The 24501-nt window shown below is 35.8% G+C and overlaps 2 protein-coding genes across 2 annotated transcripts; one reads left to right on the top strand and one right to left on the bottom strand.

Moving 5' to 3' along the window:
- The first annotated feature begins 1330 nt into the window (after positions 1–1330).
- Positions 1331–14704, top strand: slc25a29 (solute carrier family 25 member 29). Its single transcript, XM_051138014.1, has 4 exons — positions 1331–1806; positions 8010–8053; positions 9296–9379; positions 12548–14704. Exons 1-4 carry the CDS (start codon positions 1779–1781, stop codon positions 13310–13312), a joined length of 921 nt encoding a protein of 306 aa, XP_050993971.1. The 5' UTR covers positions 1331–1778; the 3' UTR covers positions 13313–14704.
- Positions 14705–15444: 740 nt separating this feature from the next.
- Positions 15445–21614, bottom strand: myh6 (myosin, heavy chain 6, cardiac muscle, alpha). The gene has a single exon (XM_051137996.1). The coding sequence runs from the start codon at positions 21612–21614 to the stop codon at positions 15804–15806; it is 5811 nt and encodes a 1936-aa protein (XP_050993953.1). The 3' UTR covers positions 15445–15803.
- Positions 21615–24501: the final 2887 nt, after the last annotated feature.

The following is a 24501-nucleotide window of genomic DNA, read 5'->3' as shown; positions in this document are numbered from 1 at the left end:
TTTTTTTTTTTTTTTTTTTTAAGAAATTAATACTTTTATTCACCAAGGATGTAATAAGTTAATAATTAAAAGTTTATTAAAAGTTAATAATAAATAATTTACATTGTTATAAAATATTTATATTTTGAATAAACACTGTACTTTTTAAACTTGTTATTCATGAAAGAATCCTGAAAAAAAAAAAGGTTCCAAGAAATATTTGGCAGCACAACTGTTGATATTATCCAACATTGATCATTCTAATAATAAATCCACATATTAGAATGATTTCTGAAGGATCATGTGACACTTAAGACTGGAGTAACAGCTGATAAAAATTCAGCTTTTCATCACAGGAATAAATTCTATTTTAAAGTATGTTAAAATAAAAAACATTATTTTATATTGGAAAAACATTTTGCAATATTACTGTTTTTTTTTGGGGGGGTTTTTTTTTTTTTTAAATCAAATAAATGCAGCCTTGATGAGCATAAGAGACTTCTTTAAAGACTATTACAAGTCTTACTGACCCCAGACTTTTGAACGGTAGTGTGTATATATATATATATATATATATATATATATATATATATATTTTGCACCCTCAGATTTCAGATTTTCAAATAGTTTTTGCCAGTCATATCATTTTTTTTAATGTTAGTATAAGACAATAGTTGGTCGAGATACAACTAACTGGAATCTGAGGTTGCAAACAAATCAAAATATTAAGAAAATCACCTTTAAAGTTGTCCAAATGAAGTTCTTAGCAATGCATATTAAGTTTTGATATATTAATGTTAGGAAATGTACAAACTATCTTCATGGAACATGATCTTTACTAAATATCCTAATGATTTTTGACATAAAAGAACAATTTTGACCCATACAATGTATTTTTGGCTATTGCTATAAATATACCCATGCCACTTAAGACTGGTTTTGTGGTCCAGGGTCACATACAGTCTTATCCTAACAAACCAAACATCAATGGAAAGCTTATTTATTCAGATCTATCTATTCAGATTTATTTCAGATTGACCCTTATGAATGGTTTAGTGGTCCAGGGTTATATATATTGGTAGAAAATACGTTTACATAAATATATATTTTTGTATATTTAAAAATATTTGCTGTATGAAAAATTTTGTTGCGTAAGACCCGAGATGAATCTTCCGATCAAATGCACCATCCGAACGAACCGATTCACTTCAACGAATCGGACTCCCCAGCGCAAGGCACGTCATGAATATTACTTAGCCCAACCTCCAATGGCTTGGCTAGGCTCCTGAATATTAAAAAGCCTAGCAGTGACGTTGTCGGTAAACATCCAATAGCGACGCCCTGCCTTGTGAACGCGCCTTTGCAGTAGTAAAATTCGTAACCCGCGAACCCGGAAAATCAGTTGAACGTGCGCGAAGGCGAAAAGACGAACGGGAATCCTTTTTTAAATCCGCGGGTCGTGATTGGGCGCACGCACACACACCTCCTCGCTGACACCCACGTCCACCCATCCATCCATTCGGAAGCTGCTACACAAATAGACTCAGCAGGTGTCAAACTAGGAGGTGAAATTTTCCACTACGACGCGATTAGTGACTTACAGTTGGCGCAGACTCGACCTGCCGGCTGAGTTACCGCTACGCCACACCGCATCACCACAACCTGAACACTTCTCACGGGCACTTCAGCACAGGACAGGCCTGGAAAACTAACCAGCTCGACTATAACCGAGTTAACTCCTCAAAACACGTCTGAGCTCCATCTCAAAACACGGTTGCTTGTGTCGGCTTCAAACAGTGATGGACTTCCTAGCTGGATGCTTAGGAGGTAAGACCTTCCTACTAGTACAGTAGAGTACAGTAAAGTCGTGTCTGCTAGATTAGGACTTAGTTAAGCTTGTTAAGAGGGTCTATCCCACATCTAGTCAGCGTCTATCAAATATAGATTGTGTTTATACATTCAGACTTTGTCTGCTCGTTCGTGTGGCTGAAGTGCAGTAATCAGTCATGCATGTGTGTGGAGTTTGTTTTGAAAATAGGTGATGTAATTTACTCGGATTTACTGGATTCACACCTGATGAATTATTTGTAGTGGAGGAGGAAGCCACGTCACGGACACGTGATAGAGTTTGTGTTTACTGAAGCTCTTAAATATAAATAACAATTCAGTTATTGTGCTAAAGAGTTGATATGTCTGTGTATCTGTTTCAGTTGCTGTGTTTTTTATAACTTTTCTTTAGCTGTTAGTGTTGCATATGTGACCCTGAATCAAAAAAACAGTATAAGGGTTAATTTTTCAAAATTGAGATTTATACATCATCTGAAAGCTGAATAAATAAGCTTTCCATTGATGTATGGATGTTAGGATAGAACAATATTTGGCTGAAATACAATTAATTTGAAAACCTGGAATCTGAGGGTGCAAAAAAATCAAAATATTGAGAAAATCACCTTTAAAGTTGTTCAAATAAAGTTTTTAACAATGTATATTACTAATCAAAAGCTAGATGAGTAAAATTTAAGAACAAACTAGAAAGCCTAGCCTGAAAGTTTAAAGCAGTTGTAACAGTATGAAAGCAGCTAGCATGATTTAACATGTTGTTAACATGTTTTAACATGATTAGCTTGTTGCCTATATTTTTATAGGCTGATGTTGTTAACATGATTGGCATGTTTCTAGCATGATTAGCATGTAACTAGCATGTTGCTAGCATGAGTACCAAGTTACTAGCATGTTGTTAACGTGTTTCTAATATGATTAGCATGTTACTAGCAAGTTGCTAACATGTTGCTAGCCTGATTAGCATGTTACTAGTATGTTGTTTGCATGTTTCTAGTATGATTAGCATGTAACTAGCACGTTGCTAGCATGATTACCAAGTTACTAGCACGTTGCTAGCATGATTAGCATGTTGGTAACATGTTTCTAACGTGATTAACATGCTGCTAGCATGATTAGCAAGTTACTAGCATGTTGCTAGCATGATTAGCATGTAACTAGCATGGTGCTAGCATGATTAGCATGTTACTAGTATGTTGTTAGCATGTTTCTAGTATGATTAGCATGTAACTAGCATGGTGCTAGCATGTTGCTAGCATGATTAGCATGTTACTAGTATGTTGTTAGCATGTTTCTAGTATAATTAGCATGTAACTAGCATGGTGCTAGCATGATTAGCATGTTGGTAACATGTTTCTAACATGATTAACATGCTGCTAGCATGATTAGCAAGTTACTAGCATGTTACTAGCATGTTGCTAGCATGATTAGCATGTTACTAGTATGTTGTTACCATGTTTCTAGTATGATTAGCATGTAACTAGCACGCTGCTAGCATGATTACCAAGTTACTAGCATGTTGTTAGCATGATTAGCATGTTGGTAACATGTTTCTAACATGATTAACATGCTGCTAGCATTATTAGCAAGTTACTAGCATGTTGCTAACATGATTACCAAGTTACTAGCATGTTGTTAGCATTATTAGCATGTTACTAGCATGTTATTAACATGTTTCTAGTATGATTAACATGTAACTAGCACGTTGCTAACATGATTACCAAGTTACTAGCATGTTGTTAGCATTATTAGCATGTTACTAGCATGTTGCTAGCATTTTTCTATCATGATTAGCATGTTACTAGCATGTTGCTAACACAATTAGCATGTTACTAGCATTATGTTAACATGCTTCTAACATGATTAGCATGTTACTGACATGTTGTTAGCATTTTAAATGAAGCTTCGATATATTTACAGTAGGAATTTTACAAAGTGTCTTCATGGAACATGATCTTTACTTAATATCCTAATGATTTTTGCCATAAAACAAACCCGTACAATGTATTTTTGTCTATTGCTACAAATATACCCCATGTGCTCCAGGGTCACACATATGTAGCTCAGTTTGTTGTTATTGAGCCGTGTGTTGACGTCACATGTTGGAATTCTGCTCCCCCGCCCTTTGAAGTAAAGAATGTTACATTGTGACTGATTTATTGCTCATGAATGATTGACGTTCTAAATTTGGTTACAATGTCTACGTTCTTTTATGTGTTGAAAACACCTGTTTACAAAGTAATTGCTACTTTTTCTTTCTTTTTTTTAAATTCTTAACATCTCACAGTTCTGGCTTTTTCGTGGGATGAAATAAAAAATTACAGCTGTGTTTACATCTTGCAGTTCTGAAATTATTTGTATGTTTTTTTTAATTCTGTGGAATTCAAATCAGTTTAAGCCAAAACACATTTGACATTTTTGATCGAATTAAAGATTGGGCAGTATTTATGGTGTATACACGTTTTCTACAGCCAATCTGAGTAGGTTTGATGTGCACAAGCTACAGTTTGTTCTTCAATTATGTATGAAAGATCCATTACAAATTCTATTGTTTTGGTCACGATAGCGAGTGTGTAACCAACCTGAGAGGAAAAGATGAAAGTTTAATAATCAGCTTTTGATGTGGCCTGAAGGTTTGGGCCTTCAGAGTGGTAAACATCACATTTAGATTGGCTCTGAATACTTCAAAACCGATTCCAAATGATTGACTTTAATTGAATATGTAACCTACAAGCCTCCTTGGCGTCGTCCTATTCTCTTGTGCGAATATCAGTCACTCGTGAGCTGCTGAAAATGCGTTTCCCGGAAGAGCCCAGAATAACCCCCTCCCAAATGCTTGTCCATGTCCCGTCAAACACAGAGGCGTCACACACACCCCTGCGGGAGCCAATCCCGGCTGTGGGACGGGGCCACGTCTCTCTGAGCTCCTACCGGCTCGTGTTTCATATTACAGACACAGTGCTTTGTAAAAGTTGGATCACAGGTGACATTATGAGCCCAGGGCATTGTGTGAGACAAACATAAACGTAAACGTTTTCTGCAACCAATCTGAGTTTATGCAGAAAACGTTTATGTTTCCTGTGTTTATAAATGAATGATTAGATGTGGCTTATCATTTATTCCATTTGAAATTAATTTAATTATTTGTTTCCAACCTACACTAATATGCATATGAAAACTATACATATATAAACATTTTTTAAATCAGTAAAAATGCAGTTGTTCACTCCATGAACAAGTAATAATATTTAGTCATTTTTATGTGCACCAATTTAAAATATACCAATGTAACATACATAAACATCAGACTATTTAAACATTCAAGGTTTTCCTTGCATTTTTTGTTCCTACATTGAGTAATGATGTTTAATCTTTTTATATGCACCAATTAAAACATTCAACATGAATCAAACTTAATATTAAAACACTCTCAGAATAATTTCATACCCATAGCAAATATATTACTAGTCTTACGGTAAGTATTATTTAAGTATTATTTATTTTTACATAACATCACAGTCATCATATGTCATCTGAAAACTTGAGACTGTAGTAAATGGTGCGTTTTGATTGGTCAGGATGGGCCAACGCCTTCGGTCCACATTGACCCCCATCAGCCCGAGCACATGTGCGTCCAGCCGTGTGGATTCGTCATTGGCATGGAGCGGTAACCGCTGATACGTAATACCCTGAGAGATACTGAGATGCATCTCCTGTGAGATTTCCAGTCCTACATTAGCATCTTTTAATCACTACCAGCCAATGAGTAACTGTGTTGTGCTGAATTCAACCAAATGGAAATAAAACACTGAAGATCATAGAGCTGACTGTGTTGTTTCTATACAGCTGTGTTTATACAGTTCAATGCAAAATTCAGTGTCAAATGTGGTCATGTGGCAATGCAGCATACAAGTGTAGACTGTGAATTACGAGATGTTTTCAGAGGAAAAAAAAACATTAATTTCAAGATGTTTTTGGAGAAAAAAAAATATTAGTATTGCGAGTCGTAAATTCAGAACTGCAAGATGTTTACAGAGAAAAAAATATTAGAATTGCGAGTTGTAAACATAAAATTGCACTACGTTTTTGGAGAAAAAAAAATTGAAACGCAAGTTGTAAACTCAGAATTGCAAGGCTTAAATTCAATATTGCAAGATGTTTTTGGAGAAAAAAATATTAGAATTGCTAGTTGTAAACTCAGAATTGTGAGAATTTTTTTAAAGAAAAAAATAGCAGAATTGTGAGTCGTAAACTCAATTGCAAGATGATTTCAGAGGAAAAACAAAATTCTAAATTGTGAGATGTTTTCAGAGAAAATATTTTTAGAATTGCAAGGTGTAAACTCAATATTGCAAGATGCTTTTGGAGAAAAAAATTAGAATTGTGAAACGTGAGAAAAATTGCAGAATTGCGAGTCGTAAACTCAATTGCAAGATTTCAGAGAAAAAAAAAATTAAAATTGTGAGATGTTTACAGAGAAATAATATCAGAATTGCAAGACGATTTCAGAGAAAAAAGTTTCTAAATTGCAAGATGTTTTTGGAGAATTCTTTTAGAATTGCAAGCTGTAAACTCAGAATTGCAAGGTGTGAACTCAATATTGCAAGATGTTTTTGGAGCAAAAAATATTAGAATTGCTAGTTGTAAACTCAGAATTGTGAGAATTTTTTTTAAAAGAAAAAAAATAGCAGAATTGTGAGTCGTAAACTCAATTGCAAGATGATTTCAAAGAAAAAAAAGTTTACAATTGTGAGATGTTTTCAGAGAAAATATTTTTAGAATTGCAAGGTGTAAACTCAATATTGCAAGATGTTTTTGGAGAAAAAATATTAGAATTGCTAGTCATAAACTTAGATTTGAGACGTTTTTGAAGAAAAAAATATAGAATTGCGAGTTGTGAACTCAGAATTGCAAGATGATTTCAGAGAAAAAAAATTCAGAATTGCAAGATGATTTTGGAGAAAAAAATATTAGAATTGCTAAAAAAATTTTAAAGAAAAAAATAGCAGAATTGTGAGTCATAAACTCAGTTGCAAGATGATTTCAGAGCAAAAAAAAATAAGAATTGTGAGATGTTTTCAGAGGAAAAATATTAGAATTGCAAGTCATAAACTCAGAATTGCAAGATGATTTCAGAGAAAAAAGTTTCTAAATTGCAAGATGTTTTTGGAGAATTCTTTTAGAATTGCAGGCTGTAAACTCAGAATTGCAAGATGTGAACTCAATATTGCAAGATGTTTTTGGGGAAAAAAATATTAGAATTGCGAGTTGTAAACTCAGAATTGTGAGAATTTTTTTAAAAGAAAAAAAATAGCAGAATTGTGATTCGTAAACTCAATTGCAAGATGATTTCAGAGAGAGAGAAAAAAATCTGAATTGTGAGATGTTTTCGGAGAAAAAATATTAGAATTGCAAGCCGTAAACTCAATTTGCAAAATGTTTTCGGAGAAAAAAATATTAGAATTGCAAGTCGTAAACTCAGAATTGCAAGGTATGAACTGAATTTTACAAAATGTTTTTTGGAGGAAAAATATTATAATTGCTAGTCGTAAAGAATTGTGAGACATTTTTGAAGAAAAAATAGCAGAATTGCGAGTTGTAAACTCAATTGCAAGATGATTTCAGAGAGAGAAAAAAAAATCTGAATTGTGAGATGTTTTCGGAGAAAAAATATTAGAATTGCTAGTCATAAACTCAGAATTGTGAGACGTTTTTATGAGAAAGAAAAATAGCAGAATTGCAAGATGTTTTCAGAGAAAAAAATATTAGAATTGCCAGTTGTAAATGAATTGAGAGATGTTTTTGAAGGAAAAAAAATGAGAAAATATTAGAACTGTGAATCATAAACTCAGAACTGAGAGAAGTATTTGGAGAAAATTATTGTTAGAACTGCAAGATGTAAAGTTGCAAGATGTTTTTGGAGAAAAAATATTAGAATTGCGAGATGTAAATTCAGAATTACAAGATAAATATCAGAACAATATCAGAATTGCGAGTCATGAGCTCAGAATTGAGAGATGTTTTTGGAGAAAAAAGCATCAGAATTGCAAGATGTTTTCAGAGAATAAAGATATAAACTCAGAGAAAAAGTCTAAAAATATTTTTTTTTTAAAGTGACTCAAACTGTTTTCTATAGGTACACACTGTATATTGCTCAATATTTCTAATCTGTATTTCTCTTTTCTGTGCAGGTGCTGCCGGTGTCCTCGTCGGACATCCTTTTGACACGGTTAAGGTTAGTAATCATCAACCCATGTTGTTCGAGTGCGAGTGCTTTCGCTGCACGTATGTTGAGCAAATCTGTCATCTGAGCCGGCTGTTGATTTCTTAGAAACTCTCTTAAAACAAGCGAGCAAACAGTTATCATTGCTATTTTTGGCTGATGTTTAACGCGGGGAGCTTGTTGTCTGTCGTGACACTTTACTCCATCCTATCCATTTCATGCTGAACCCTGTGACTTACAAATCTCTTCAGTTGCTAAATAAATCATTTTGTGAAAGCACATCATGTCGGTTCTGTGCTCACTGGGTAACTAACTAAAAATAGTGATGCTGTAAACTGTGTGATAGTTATATTTATATTATTATTTTTATATTTATATAATTTGTAGTTATATATTGGTAAATGTGTATAAAAATATAATACATTTTAATTTAATTATTACATTTCATTTTTTTTTAATTCAAATTTATTAAGTATTTAATGTTTTTTAATGCTGCTGTTTTAAATGACAGTTTCATTATTTTTTTAATTTAGTGTGAATTTATCTGTTCAAGTTTAATGCTTTACATTAATTGAGAAAAAAATAAATGATTAAAAATAATCAGATAGTTTCTTTCTAAAGATTTTGCCTCTTATATTCTGTCTTTATTATATTTGGCTAATTATGTTAGTATCTTGTGTTTCAATTAAAAGAATTTACTTTAAAAAGTTTAAAAATATTTGAGTGATTTATAATTAAATTTTAATTTTTTAAAAATAATTTTTGGCTTCAAATATTCATTTAATGTATTATATTTAATACTTATACGTATATTTAATAATTATTTTGACTTGAATTATTAATAGTGCTGTCAAAAAAGTAAAACAACAAACATTAAGTAATTTTTAAAAATTTTATTTGTAGTTTTATTTGTAATTTATTTGCTTTGTTGCTGTTTTCTTGTTTTAATACTGTCTGTTTACTTGTCTTGAGTATTTAGCCCTATTTGGAAGAACTTAACTGATAAAATAATTGATAGATAACATGCCATTGTTTTTTAATTGTTTGCATAGCATATACATTTTTGCCATGTGACTTACAGTAAATGTGTTGTTTGTTTACTTCTTGCAAGATTTAAAACTAGGCTGCAACAAGCGCTGGTCTTCAACCACTAAACCACGATGGCATTTTACCTGCTTTCATATTCAAAAGAAATTCTGAAGTATGAGCTTTTGGTTTCATGCATTTATGGTAATCAGGTTGTCTCTCCTGTAGGTTCGTCTTCAGGTCCAGAGTGTGGATAAACCGCTTTACCGAGGGACTTTTCACTGTTTCCAGTCCATCATACGTCAGGAGTCTGTGAGTGGAAACTTCAATGGTTTTATGTTTTTAGCAGGCTTCGTACGAGGTGCTTAAAGTGCCTGAAGTACTTGATTTTGACTTCTTAAAATTTAAGGCTTGGAAAACCCTTGAAAATATTAATATTAAAATAAATCATACCTTATGTCAGTTGAGCTGACAGTGTCGTGTAAACTTGGCTGAAGACAAACCGAATCAATTGAGTCATTTATGCTGGAATCACTCTGACTGATTCAAACTCGTGACTCAATCATTCACTTCAAGTGATTCACTAGCAAAAACCAGAGCAAATTAACAGAGACATTTATTTTCGAATTTCGACATCACTTGTAACGATTTGAAAAAGCACCTTGTGATGGGTGAAACGAAGCTTTTTGAAACTCTGAATCAGTTAAACCATTGCGTCGCAAAACGATTCACTCTTTCGAAGCGCTCCGATCGGATTGCGTATCGCAAATAATTTGATTTAGATCTGGTTAAATAGATTTGATTCAAATCAAATGATTCGCGGTATGCGATTTACATCAAATGATTCATGAATCACAAAGTTTTGATATAAGTCAAATGATTCACGTGTCACGCTCCGAATCCTGATCTGAAATTATATAGTTCTTCAGAGCGTGAATCATGAATCATTTGAATTAGATCAGGACTTTCGTATTGCAAATCATTTGATTTAGATTGGGACTTCAGAGAGCGGATTGCAAATCTTTTGATTCAGAACAGGACTTCAGTGCAGGATCATGAATCATTTGTTTCAGATCAGGATTTTGGAGTGATTTCACAAATCTTTTTTTATTATTATTATTATTATTTTTTTTTTTAACATTAGAAAATATCAAACCATTAAGGCAGTTCAGTTATTAAAAACAAAACAAAGAAAAAAGAAAGTATACACAAATATAAAATACATTTTTATTAGTTTATTTTTGTTTATTTATTTCTCTTTTTTTAGAATTTGAAATAGAAGACATTGTGCAATCTCTGAAGTACCTGAACTCCTATAAATTCCTACACTCCATATATACTATAGCGTAAATCTCAACATTTTTTTTTTTATAAGATATTTATAGATTATTTATGACCTATTTATTTGTATTGTCTTAACACTCAAACGAAAACCAGATCTGTGTTGTGGGAAACTTGAAATCTAGGCCAATCAGTTGCGGTTTAAGTGTGGTGAAAGGGTGTCAAAAGTACTGAGGAAATGTACTTAAGTTCAAGTACAGTAAATATGTCAAACATTTTACTCAATTGAAAGTCTAAGTCTCCCTACGTAAAAGATACTTCAGCTAAAGTAAAACATGTCATTGTCCCTAAGTTTTTAAAGTGGCAAGTACAGTAGCCAACATTTGAAGTGGATCAAAACCTTTCATCAAAGTTGTCCTAAAACCCATTCTTGTCTTAGGACAACTTTGAACTTTTTTGATCCACTTTAAATGTTGACTACTATATTAAGAAGCATTTGAGATTTTTCATTTTAGTATTTTTAGTGGCAAAAACAAAAGATTCCCTAAAGAACTGAAGTACTAGAACTAGAATAAGTTTTAGAATTAGAACTTTTAGAATGATGATTGTTTGTTTACTTAAATGTATTATATCTAATAATAATTTGAATTATATTTTAGTGAAATAAGGAGCTCCACATTAATAACTTTTTTTGTTGTTGTTCACACCGAAAACTAGGGAAATATTAGAATTTTATATAAATATTAGCATCTTTATTACATATCAGTATAAAAGCTTGTTTATACTTGTTTATTTATTTTGTAAAATAATATTGTTTATTTATTTTTCGAATCTTAATTACATATCAGTATAAAAGCTTGTTTATTTATTTTGTGAAATAATATTGTAAAAAAAAATGTAAGATTTTACCTGGGAAAATATTGTAATGTTTTTAGAATTAGAACTATTAGAATTATTTATTTATCATTTAAATGTATTATTGTATGTAATAATAATTTTCATTATATTTTAGTGAAATAAGAAGCTCCACATTAATAACTTATATATATGTATATACTATACTGTATATACTATATATATATATGTATATATGTATATGTATATATATATATATATATATATATATATATATATATTAGAATTTTATATAAATATTAGAATCTTTACTACATATCAGTATAAAAGCTTGTTTATTTATTTTGTAAAATATTTTTTTTAGATTTTACTTGGAAAAATATTAGAATTTTTTAAGAATTAGAACTATTTGAATTGTTTATTTATTTATTTATATATTTAAATGTATTATTATTGTACGTAATAATAATTTTCATTATATTTTAGTGAAATGTTCACACACCAAAAACTAAGGAAAACCTTAGAATTTTGTATAAATATTCGAATCTTAATTACACATCAGTATAAAAGCTTGTTTATTTATTTTGTAAAATAATATTGTAAAAAAATTTTTTTAAGATTTTACCTGGGAAAATATTATCTTTTTTTAGAATTAGAATTATTAGAATTATTTGTTTATTTGTCATTTAAATGTATTATTGTATGTAATAATAATGTTCATTATATTTTAGTGAAATAAGAAGCTCCACATTAATAACTTAAATATTATTAGATATATATAATATATATAAATATATTAGAATTTTATATAAATATTAGAATCTTTATTACATATCAGTATAAAAAAATTGTTTATGCTTGTTTGTTTATTTATTTATTTTAGAATTATTTGTGTGTTTGTTTATTTAAACGTACTATTAAATTATCTCTAAAAACTAGGGAAAATATTAGAATTTTATATAAATATTAGAATCTTTACTACATATCAGTATAAAAGCTTGTTTATTTATTTTGTGAAATAATATAGTAAAATTATTGTGTGCATAGCCTTTGATGCTAATATGACAAAATGATAGTCAAGTCACCTTTATTTATATAGTGCTTTTAACAATACAGATTGTGTCAAAGCAGCTTTACAGTATTAAAGAGGGAAAATGTGTAATAAAATGTGTAATAATGCAACAGAACAACAGTAAACACCAGTTAAAGTCAAATAGTATCTGTGTAATCAATAAATAAACTATTACTCAAATATTTTACACTTCTGCTGCAGCCTTTAATATCTGTGCATATATGCATGCAAACAAATGCACCTTAGATCATCTTCCTTCACCTTCTCCACAGGTGTTTGGCCTTTATAAAGGCATTGGCTCGCCCATGATGGGCCTGACGTTCATCAACGCCATCGTCTTTGGTGTTCAGGGAAACGCCATGCGCAGGTTGGGCGAGGATACGCCCATGAACCAGTTCCTAGCCGGAGCGGCGGCTGGCGCCATCCAGTGCGTGATCTGCTGCCCAATGGAACTGGCAAAGACCCGAATGCAGATGCAAGGAACAGGCGAGAAGAAGTCGTCATCCCGAAAGGTATACAAAAACTCGCTGGACTGCCTGGCTCGCATTTATCAGCGCGAGGGCCTGCGAGGGGTCAACCGGGGAATGGTTACCACTCTAATCCGGGAGACGCCAGGCTTCGGGGTTTACTTCCTTGCCTACGATCTCCTGACGCGCTCGCTGGGATGCGAGCCGGAGGACCCGTACATGATTCCCAAACTGCTGTTCGCCGGCGGCATGTCGGGAATCGCATCCTGGCTTTCGACATACCCCGTGGACGTGATCAAATCTCGGCTCCAGGCCGACGGGGTCGGCGGAAAGTACCAGTATAGTAGCATCATGGACTGCACGCGGAAGAGCATCGAACGTGAAGGTTGGCGGGTTTTCACACGTGGACTTACGTCCACTCTTCTACGGGCTTTTCCGGTCAACGCGGCCACTTTCGCTACGGTCACCCTCTTCCTTTTGTACGTACGTCCGGATGAGGGTCCGAAAGATTGCGAAGCGGCTCCGCATCACGCGCCATTGCAGCAACAAGCGCAACCGTCAAGTCTGTGAATAACCTCACCCCTTCTGGGATATCGACTAGCTTGAAGCGTAGCACTTCCCAAATCATGGCTAATCTGTTACTAAACGAACAGTTGCTGTACAGTGAGCACGCCTGTCCAATCTAAACGGAATTGCACAACCTTTCTATCCGTACAATGACTTGAGCTCTGCGTTTGTAAATATATTTTTATATTCATTGATATTTAACAAACACGTTCCCTGTTTCTGCCTTACGAGAGCTACGAATCCGACCTTTGAAAGTAAGAATCTGCATGTTGAGGTAATCAACAGCTCCTTTTGTTGTTACACGGCAGAACTAGAAAAACTTGCTTTGACATCATAAATTGCTACACTGAAAAGAAACCAGTGTCTAAACAAACACACATCAATCTTAGTTAGGGTGGACATCAGTTGAATGAAAACAAGGCTGTGATGTGTTGACATAAAGCCTATTGGTTCTTAAGGTTATAGGTTTGTTTTCTAAATGTCTTTGTCCACTGGAAAGATGTACTTAAGATGTATTTACCAAGATCCTTCACAGCCTTGTTTTCGTTTGTGTCAAATTTACCATTGCATCTACGCTGCCTAAATTAACACCTGGATTAAATTTGTATTCTCGACCCCACCCAGACATGGACAAATCTGATTTTGGCACTGGAGTATATAGCCTTTATGATGTTTTTAATCTGAGGTGTGAGAATGTTCTTTTAATGGAAGCTGCTTGTGCAATTGCCTAAACGGTTATGGTATGTTGGCCCACTCTTAAAGTTGTGCAATGAATACGGTAGACATCAAATTCTTTCGAAATCATTACTGGATGTCTGAGGAACTGTTGATATCGATTACTTGAATTGTATTGGCTTGGATTCATTTAACTGCTGGTGTACTGAAAAGAGAATGAACCAAAGATTTTTGTCCTACTGGAAAAAATCAAATTCTGTCCCTTCAAAAGTAAGTGAATGAGTACACTGTAAAAAAAAAACAATTTGTTGAGTCAACTTAAAATACTTTGTTACCTGGCTGCCTTTAAAATTTTAAGTTCAGTCAACTCAAAAAAAGTCAACTTGAAATGTTAAGTTGTACTAAGTGACAACTTATATATTTGACTTGATTCAACTTAAAATTTTAAAAAGGCAGCTGGGTAACAAGCCCAGCTTTTAAGTATAACAAACCTAAGTTGTGACTTAGTGCAACTTAACATTTCAAGTTGACTAAAGCTTTTTTGTATGGGTTGAACTTAAAACTTTAAGGCGTCTGGGTAACAAATTATTTTAAGTTGACTCAACAAATTGTGTTTTTTACAGTGTCCTTTCCTCGTCCATGCATCTCCTGCCCTACATTTATGATTTACTCTCTACAAAATTAATGCAACATTTGCATGTTTTCTGTAACTTATTAAAAGTGTTGGGATACAAGTTGTATCTGGCCCAGTGGAGGTCCACTCTGTACTAGTTTTAAATGACCTGCTGTGTTTGTTACGTCACGTCTTTTGATTGACTGAAGCATGTGGGTTGTCTTTTGAGTTGTACTGTAAGTTGTTTTATGTTTGTATATACTGAGACTGGAGTTTTCTCAGCACATAGAAAGACTGTGTATGTTTGATTTCAGAGTGCTGAATGTAGGAGTCTAAACATGGACTTGTAAAGAAGTGTTTAAACAGGTTTTCAAGGCTTTTAAAGAATGTGCTGCTCTTTTTGTAACGGTTATGGATTGTATTCAATGTAAATATGTAGTATTCCATTAAAAAGGGAAGTTTAGACCGATGCATTGAAAGCAAAATATGTTTTGTGTGATGTCTGTGAGAAACTGTAAATAAACTGTATGTTATGGAGTTAGATTGGTTGAAGAAGTACTAAAGTGATTTTAATTTGAATAGTTTTAGTTTTTCTTTTTGTTGTTACTGCTGTTGCTGAACAGTATTGATATTATCTGATAAAATGTTTGTCCTATTTTTGTATGAAAAACTTAGTTCTGTGCTGCTCCCATTTGAAAAGTGGTTGGCCTCAGCCAATTTATGAATTGCTTTTGGTCATGTGAAAATAAATGGGATAACTGATAAGTCTTGTGTCTTTGTATATAACTTGTTGTAAATTGATGCGGTCATATGTGGTGTCATTAACAAAAGATGAGATTTCTGCAATTTAAAAGTATTTTATTTCAGTTTCAACAAAAAGCCAAAACATTCATTATTGAGTATTGCCTCCATGCTATTTTGTTCATTTATACGTATGGTTTGGCTAATGTTTAATTCTTCAGAGCAGGCATGGGCAAACTTGTTCCTGGAGGGCTGGTGTCCCTGCAGAGAACAGGCTAATCAATGTCTCCAGGATTACTAGAAGGCTACAGACAGGTTGGTTTTATCAGGGTTGGCGCTAAACTCTGCAAGACCCTGGCCCTCCAGGACTGAGTTTGCCTATGCTTGCTTTAGAGGTTTCCAGGTGCTAATCTTAAAATGAGTGAACAAACAATTCTAGGTGAAATTGCACAACTACTCAAGATATTACTCATCCTGGGATTTCTTTCCAGGTAAACCATCTCTAGTTTTAGCCCGCAGCTTGTTTACTTGAGATTCTGCAATGTCTGCCCGCTCTTCTGCCTCCTCCAGCTCGTGCTGCAGCTTTCGTAATTTGGCCAAGTTGGCATTTGCCTGTTCCTCTGCTTCTTCGGCAGACCGTTTGTATGATTTGACTTTCAGTTGTAGCTTGTCCACTAAGTCCTGCAGCCTTGCCAGGTTCTTGCGATCCTCATCTGTCTGATAAGTCAGCTCCTTTATGCGTCGCTCATACTTTCTCACACTCTTGATGGTCTCAGAACCTCGCTTTTGCTCTGCGTCCAACTCGTTCTCAAGATCACGGACACGTGCCTCCATTTTTTGTAGTTGCTTTTTCCCGCCTTTCATTGCTACTTGCTCTGCTTCATCTAGACGGTGTTGTAGGTCCTTAATGGTCTGCTCCATGTTCTTTTTCATTCTTTCGAGGTGTGCACTAGTGTCTTGTTCCTTCTTTAACTCTTCAGCCATCATGGCTGCATCAGTGATGGCTTTCTTAGCCTTTTCTTCTGCATTGCGGTTCTCTTGCACCAGCTCCTCTATTTCGTTTTGCAGCTGAAGCAGATCTGATTCTTGCTTCTTCTTTTGATTGATGAGGCTAGTGTTTTGGGAGTGCAAGAGTTGCATCCTCTCGGTCGCTTCAGTAAGTTCTTGTTCGGCTAGTTTGCGACACCTGTCTGTTTGTTCCAGCACTGCTCTCAGTTCTTCTAGTTCTGCTTGAATCAGGTTGTGTCTGCGCTCCAACAGGGCGATGTTTTCTTTGAGATCATCGTTACTGTGAAGCGTGTCGTCTAGCTGAAGTTGAGTGTCCTTTAAGGACGTCTGGATCAGTTTCAGCTGCTTCTGGGCATCGGCTGCCTGTCTGTTGGCCTGGCTTAATTGAATTTCCATTTCATTAAGGTCTCCCTCCATCTTCTTTTTAACTCTTAAGGCCTCGTTACGGCTTCTAGTCTCTGCCTCGAGAGAGGCTTGCAAGGATTCAACCATTCGTTGGTAGTTTCTTTTTGCTTGTTCCATTTCCTCATCCTTCTCAACCATCTTACGGTCAACATCTGCCTTCAACTGGTTGAACTCCAGCTGAGCTCGTAGGATCTTACCTTCTTCATGCTCAACTGAAGCATCAGCTTCCTCTAGTGCAGACTGCAACTCTGCTTTCTCCTGTTCCAGTTGTTTCCTCAGTTTTTCTAACTCATGAACACTTTTTCGTCCCTCACCCACTTGATCCGTCAAGTCAGAGATTTCCTCTTGTAGGTTCTTGTTTTCCCTCTTGACAGTCTCAAGGTGGTCTAGAGTTTCTTCATAAGAATTCTTTAGTTTAAAGAGCTCAGTGCTCAAGGCGCGGGCTTCCTTTTGTGCTCCCTCAAGCTCACATTGTGACTCTTCGTACTTTTGTTTCCACTCCGCGATGACTTTGTCAAAGGATCTCTGCTTTTTATCCAGGACTGCAGATGCTGCATTCGAGCGTTCAAGATCTAGCATCAGATCCTCGATCTCATTCTGCAGGCGATGTTTTGTCTTCTCAAGAGAAGAACACTTTGCATTCACTGCTTCCACTGCTTCCTCTGCTTCTTGCAATTTTTGTACAAGCTTCTTCTTGGCTTCCTCCAGTTCCTCTGTTCTCTGAATTCCATCGGTCTCGTACCTTGCCCTCCATGTTGCTACCTCTGTATTGGTCTTGGATAACGCCCGTTGGAGCTCAGCCTTTGCTTCTTGTTCTTCTTCAAATTGCTCTCTCAGTAAGTCACAATCGTGACGGGCTGACTGTACAGCGTGAGCGAGAGCATTCTTTGCTTTCACCTCTTCCTCAAGTTGCCTTCTCAGGTCTTCAAGTTGCTGGCTGTAGGAGGTCTTTCCTCTTGTGAGTTGGGAAATCAGACATTCCTTCTCCTCAAGTTGTCGCCCAAGTTCCCCATTTTCAGTCAGCAACTTGGCTTTCTGGGTAGACAAGTCATTCAGAGCTCTCTGGGCTTCTTCAGCTTTTGACCGATGCTCATTCATCTGATCTTCCAGTGAGCGGCACATCTTTTCCAGATTCACCTTGGCCTTTACAACACTCTCCATGTTCGAGGAAAGGTCATCCAATTCCAACTTGAATTCAACTTTTTCTTTCTCTAACTTTTGTTTGACCCTTTGCAGATTGTCAATCTGTTCCCCAAGTTCAGCCACGCTGTCTGCATGCTTCTTCCGAAGGGAGGCAGTAGTGGCCTCATGCTGAAGGGTGGCTTCCTCAAGGTCCCTGCGTAACTTTTGAAACTCGGACTCCCTTTTTTTATTGAGTTCTACCTGAGCACACGTGGCCCCACCTGCCTCCTCTAGGCGCTCGCTGATGTCCTCCAGTTCTCTAGAAATATCCGATCTTTGTTTCTCCACCTTTGCACGAGCCGCACGTTCCGCATCCAGCTCCTCCTCCAGTTCTTCAATCCGAGCTTGATTTTCTTTTAATTTTTTCTGCAACTGTGCTGAAGCTATTTGCTCGTCTTCAATCTTTCCATTCAGCTGGTTAATTTCAAAGTCTTTCTTTTTAAGTTTTTCCTCTAGCTGCTGTTTGTCATTCTCCAAGTCCATGACATTCTCCTGAGTCAGTTTCACGTCTCCTTCCAGTTTCCTCTTGCTACGCTCCAAGTCCATCCTAACTTTTTTTTCTTGTTCCAATGAGCCCTCAAGGTCGTCCACCTGTTGTTCAAGCTTAGCTTTTGCTTTTGTCAATGTATTTACTTTGTCCTCCTCGCTTTGAAGGTCATCCAGTGTTTGCTGGTGAGCCTCTTGTAGAGCTTTCTTTTCTTTTGTGAGTTTCATTATGCTTTCATCAAGGGATGCCATTTCTTCAGTCAGATTCTTGACTTTGTTCTCAGTGGCGTGTTTTTCCTTTTCCACCTTGGCCAGTGTCAGCTCAAGGTCATCTATGTCTTTCTTCAGCTCAGAACATTCATCCTCCAACTTGCGTTTCTTGGCTGTGAGGTCAGCATTTATCTCTTCCTCGTCCTCTATGCGCTCTGACAGTTCTTTGACTTTAGCTTCTAGCTGGATTTTGCTTTTTATGAGCTGTTCACATCGTTCTTCGGCATCTGTTAGGGTGTCTTGCTCTGACTGCAGCTGAAGATGCAAGTCATTCTTCTCTTGAAGAAGAGAAACCATTTTCTCCTCTAACTCTTTCCTCCTGGCCTCAGATTTCTCCAAAGCTTCTTTTAACTTATTGAATTCATCCTTCATGTTTGCCATCTCCTTTTCAGACTCAGCACTCCTTAGCAAAGGTTTTATCTTAAAGAACAGTTTCATCCATGGCCAATTTTTTACACCAAGGAAGGAGCGAAGATTCCACTGGATGACCATGAGGGCATCTCTACGCTCCACCAGTTTCTGAAACTCGACTCTCATCAGTAATCCACGAGCATAAGCTTGTATCCTAGTGAGGATGCGAGCGAGTTGGTCATCTCGCATCTCTTCTAAGGTACCAAGCAGGCCGGCTTTAAAAAAGACTTTTGTGTGGCCAAATTTGTATTGCGTGTGGTCGATGTCTAGTGAGCCTAACAGCTTCTCTGCACTCTTCTTGTTTTCAATGAACTGACCTTCTGGGATGGCAGAGGCGTTTAGGATTCTGTACCGCTGTTTGAAATCACCATAGAGGATCCTGTTTGGGAAACCTTTCCTGCAGATCCTGATGCCCTCTAGTACACCATTGCAGCGAAGCTGGTGCATGACCAGACAGTTGTCCATGATTCCAGGAGTCTTGCTCTCATTTGGAATCAAACAACGGACAAAGTGTGGGTGAGTGGTTTTCAGATTGGTCATTAATTTGTTGAGGTTTTCTCTGTGCAGGGCAGACACTGTCTGAAAAGAGGACCCCTTTTTCTTGGCCCCTTTCCCTCCCGACTTTTCTGCTGCCTCTGCTCCTGCATAACTTGAGAAGAGTGTACTCAACAACTTCAGAGAGGATTTCTGATAGAGCCCAACTACGGTTTCATTCAGTGGGTCTTTGTTCTTCACCAGCCAGCCGGTAATATTATAGTCAACAGTACCTGCATAGTGGGCTAAGGCAAAGTGCGCTTCCGCCTTTCCCTTCACAACTCGTGGCTTTTGGAAAATATTTGTCTTGCCCAGGTGGTTGTCATAAAGCTTTGCTTTGAATGTCTGATCGCTGGCCTTTGGAAACATGCACTCTTCCTCCAGAATGGACATGATCCCTAGGGGTTTCTCAATCAGATCGATGCAAGCTTGCAGATCCATCCCGAAGTCAATGAACTCCCAGTCAATCCCCTCTTTTTTGTATTCCTCTTGTTCCAGAACGAACATGTGGTGGTTGAAAAACTGTTGCAGCTTTTCGTTTGTGAAATTGATGCAGAGTTGTTCAAATGTGTTGAAATCAAAGATTTCAAAGCCAGCGATGTCTAGCACGCCGATGAAGTATTGCCGATGTTGCTTCGTGTCAAGGGATTGGTTGATTCTTACCACCATCCAGTTGAACATTTTTTCATACACTGACTTTGCCAGTGCACCAGTTGAGTAATACACTTGGTCCACACTCTGTCCTTTCGTAACATACTCATTGCCTACCTTGACCCTTGGATGGCAGAGTCCTTTGAGCAGGTCAGCAGAGTTCAACCCCATTAGATAAGCTGCCTTATCTGCGTCTTCAGTGCCATCAGGCTCTGCCTGCTCCTCGCGCTGCTTCTGCTTGAATTTCATATTGCCATAGTGCATGATAGCACCTGTCAGCTTGTAGACTCCCATCTTTTCTTCAGCCGTGAAACCGAGTACATCAAATGCCTTGTCAGTAGCAAGCAGCTCCTCGTTGTCGTTGATAGACGGGACGGATACTTCTCCTTGGGAGATGTAAGAGTAGTCATATGGATTGTTGGTTACCAACAGCATGTCCAGCAGTTCAGGCTTTTCATTGGACAGAATTTGGAAGAAGATATGGTAGTTCCTCTCAGATTTTAGTTGGAAGGTCACCCGAGACTTCTCCAGCAGGTACGTTTCGATATCCGCCGAGGACAGTTTACCGCTCGTCCCGAAGTGAATACGGATGAATTTCCCAAAGCGAGACGAGTTGTCGTTTCTCACTGTTTTAGCATTGCCGAACGCTTCGAGTGCAGGGTTAGCCTGAATAATCTGATCCTCCAGGGTTCCCTTGTTGGAGTCTTTCTTTCCGGTCGCTCCGCCCGCGGCAGCAATGCTTGCAAAATACTGGATGACTCTCTTGGTGTTGACCGTCTTCCCAGCACCAGATTCTCCGGTGATAAGGATGGACTGGTTCTCCCGGTCAGTTAGCATGTATTGATAAGCATTATCTGAGATAGAAAAGATGTGAGGCGGAGCCTCCGATCTCTTCTTACCTCTGTAAGCAGCAACTACTTCCGAGTCGTACACGGGTAACCACTTGTAAGGGTTGACGGTTACGCAGAACAGCCCGGAGTACGTGTAGATCATCCAGGCTGCGTAACGCTCTTTGAGGTTGAACAGCACCGCAGGCTCGTGAAGGAACGTGAGCATGGCCATGTCTTCGATTTTATCGAATTTAGGCGGGTTCTGCGGATGGACATCTCCGTCCTTAACAGTCAGCGTCCGCCCATCCTCAGTCTTAACAGTGACCTTCCCTCCATCCTTGCTGACAATTTGCCCCTTCACAAACTCCACCTTTTCATCCACAACAAAGCATTCGGTCTTGATGTCAAAGGCTCTGGTCTGAGCTTCCAGACGCTCTTTCTCAGACTTCCTCAGGAAGGGAGCTGCCTTTCCAAACTCTGCCATCAGAGCATCACCCATAGTGACTGCTTGAGATTTCCAGGTACACTGAGAGTTGATGAGCACACCTCGGCTGAGGAAACTGTAGAGACGCAAACCACTAGTGCTTGGTTTTTATAGACGGTAACGGAGATCCAAATAAGGATGTGAAAGTAAAGAACACAGGGACAGGGTTTTTATCAGAAGTTAAAAGTGGTGAGGGGTCAGTAACAAGACCTTTAGTTGTTGATATCCTTATATAGACAACAACACCTCCCGATTGTTTCCAGCCTTTAGAAATATTAGACATACAACAAGCATTAGGTATGAACCTCACATTTTGTTTGAAATTAATGCAATGTGTGTGTATATATATATATATATATATATATATATATATATATATAGTCTTAACATAATTTGAAAAAGTAAATAAATATAAAAAAGAAAAAAAACATATATATATATAATTTTTTTTTTGTTTTTTTTTTTTTGTTTTTTTAATTATGCTAAGACTATAATGGTATAATGGTTAGAATTTGATGCATTTTTTTCCCAACAGCTTCGTAAGTAGCATGGGTATATTTGAAGCAATAACCAACAATACAGTGGATTTAAATTATTGATTTTTCTTTTATTCCAAAAATGATTAGGATATTAAGTAAATATCATGCTCCATGAAAATATTTTGTACATTTCCTACCATAAATATATCAAAACTTAATTAGTAATATGTATTGCTAAGAACTTAATTTGAACAACTTTAACGGCAGTTTTCTCAATATTTGTATTTATTTATTTATTTGCACCCTCAGATTCCAGATTTTCAAATAGTTGTATTTTGGCTAAATATTGTCTTATCCTAACAAACCATATATCAATGGAAGTGTATTCATTCAGATGATCATATGGTCTCATACAATGTTGGGGGTTACGTATTACAAGTAACGCAAGTTACATAATATTATTACTTTTTCCAAGTAACTAGTAATGCATTACTTTTTAATACAAATATCCTTTATGCATTTAATCCCATTTTGTTAACCAGTGTTTTTGCTGCCGATTTTCGATGATCCAATTAAACCATACTAATAAGCAAAATTACTCAAGATAATCTAACTTTTGTTTTCCTTTTTTTTTTTTTTTTTTTTTTTTTTTTTTAAACTGAAGAGCTGACATTTTTTTCTTCTGCGGTCTCAACTTTGCAGTTGACTTGAGTTGTTTTACAGACATGAATTTATGAATAACTTTTCTCAAAACCTGAGGCTTTTGGTGAGAAAAGGCTTTTACATTTGCCAAAAATATAACTTTTTATATTAAAAACAAAGAAGCAAGCCCTGCCCAGATTTACAAAGTAACTCAAAAGTAAAGTAAGGCATTACTTTCCATAAAAAGTAACTAAGTAACGTAATTAGTTACTTTTTTACAGAGTAACTCAATATTGTAATGCATTACTTTTAACTTTCCCCAACACTGGTCTCATATGTGAAAGGTTATTTATTTATTTAGGAATTAATGCTTATATTTAGGGCACATTAAACTGGTCAAAATTAACTTTGTAAATATACTTTTTTTTATTCAGCAAAAAAGCAGTAAATTGGCAGTAAAGACATTACGTTACAACATATTTATATTTCAATTTCCATTTTCACAAAAAAACTTTTCAACACTGATAATAATCAGAAAAGTTTGTTGAGCAGCAAATCAGCATATTAGAATGATTTCTGAAGGATCATGTGACACTGAAGACTGGAGTAATGATGCTGAAAATTCAGCTGCACATCACAGAAATAAATTACATTTTAACAGATATTCACATAGGAAACAGATATTTGAGATTGTAATAATATGTCACAATATTACTGTTTTTACTGTATTTTTGTTCAAAAAAATGCAGCCTTGGTGAGCTAAAACTTCTCTACACCGGTGTATATACATATATGCCAAAATAGTATAAAAAACAATAATTTAGGACAATATTGCTTGGGCAATAATAAACAGAAAACAGATCATGTAATGTTTGTGTTAAGTAGGACAAAGCTGTTGTGCTCTAACAGGAGCTGAGAGTCAGGAATCTGCTTGTGTTTTATCTGTGTTTGACTTTATCAAAGCTCCTCTGACGCCTGTGAGATCACTGACAGTGAAGGACGTCCCGACTCATCCTCACTCAGAGACACCACCGAAATAGAACGCAGGAATGAAAAGAAGTCTGTTCCTCTTCTGTTATTATCTGCCTCTTGGTACTGTCACTGAGCCTCATTCATGAAACAAAAAAAAAAAAATCTGTGCAACTCATCTCGAAATCCATTCTCATGCACATATGCATGCAAATCAATGCAAAATCCTAAGGTTTTATGAATGACTTACATTTCATGAATGAGGCCTAGTGTTCCTAATGTTCCATGAACAAAAAAATTCTTAATGCAGTCTTTAATTTTAAATCCTATTAGGCGGATTTTAGGCAGAATTATGGCATAGACTGGACATTCATGGTCATGATATAATTAAGTGATTTTATTTCATGCACAAAATTAGTGTTGATTTAGTATTTCTTTTATACTTTTTTAAAGACTTTTTTATATGTACTTATATATACAATTTACTACATGCTTATACTATTTGTTAATATTTTAATGGAGCTTTTATTTTTATGTTTTTGTTTATGTTATGTTTTCATATGTTATTTTAGTTTTATTGCAGATACTGAATGAAACCAGTTTTCATTTTAATATATAGATTTTTTATAGTAGTTTTATATGCTTTTGTTTTTATATTTCAATTTAGCTTTACTTTTCACTTTTAGTAATTCCGGCTTTATTTCAATTAACAAAAATATCTTTTCATAGTTTTTTAGAATTGTAGTCCAAGTGATTTATATAATTTATTTTTCAGTTTGTTTTAGTAATTGTAGTATTTTTTTAACATTTAT

Source organism: Labeo rohita, chromosome 20, assembly GCF_022985175.1.
Source record: "Labeo rohita strain BAU-BD-2019 chromosome 20, IGBB_LRoh.1.0, whole genome shotgun sequence".
In the NCBI taxonomy this organism is placed as follows: domain Eukaryota; kingdom Metazoa; phylum Chordata; class Actinopteri; order Cypriniformes; family Cyprinidae; genus Labeo; species Labeo rohita.
The sequence above is the reverse complement of the archived record's forward strand: the minus strand, read 5'-3'. Positions and strand labels throughout refer to the sequence as shown.

Bases quoted from the DNA above. Each gene is read 5' to 3' on its own strand.
- myh6 (XM_051137996.1), bottom strand. From the start codon at position 21,614: ATGGGTGATGCTCTGATGGCAGAGTTTGGAAAGGCAGCTCCCTTCCTG.
- slc25a29 (XM_051138014.1), top strand. From the start codon at position 1,779: ATGGACTTCCTAGCTGGATGCTTAGGAG. The intron at 1,807-8,009 runs GTAAGACCTTCC...TTTTCTGTGCAG, and splicing joins CCTAGCTGGATGCTTAGGAG to GTGCTGCCGGTGTCCTCGTC. The intron at 9,380-12,547 runs GTGAGTGGAAAC...CCTTCTCCACAG, and splicing joins CCATCATACGTCAGGAGTCT to GTGTTTGGCCTTTATAAAGG.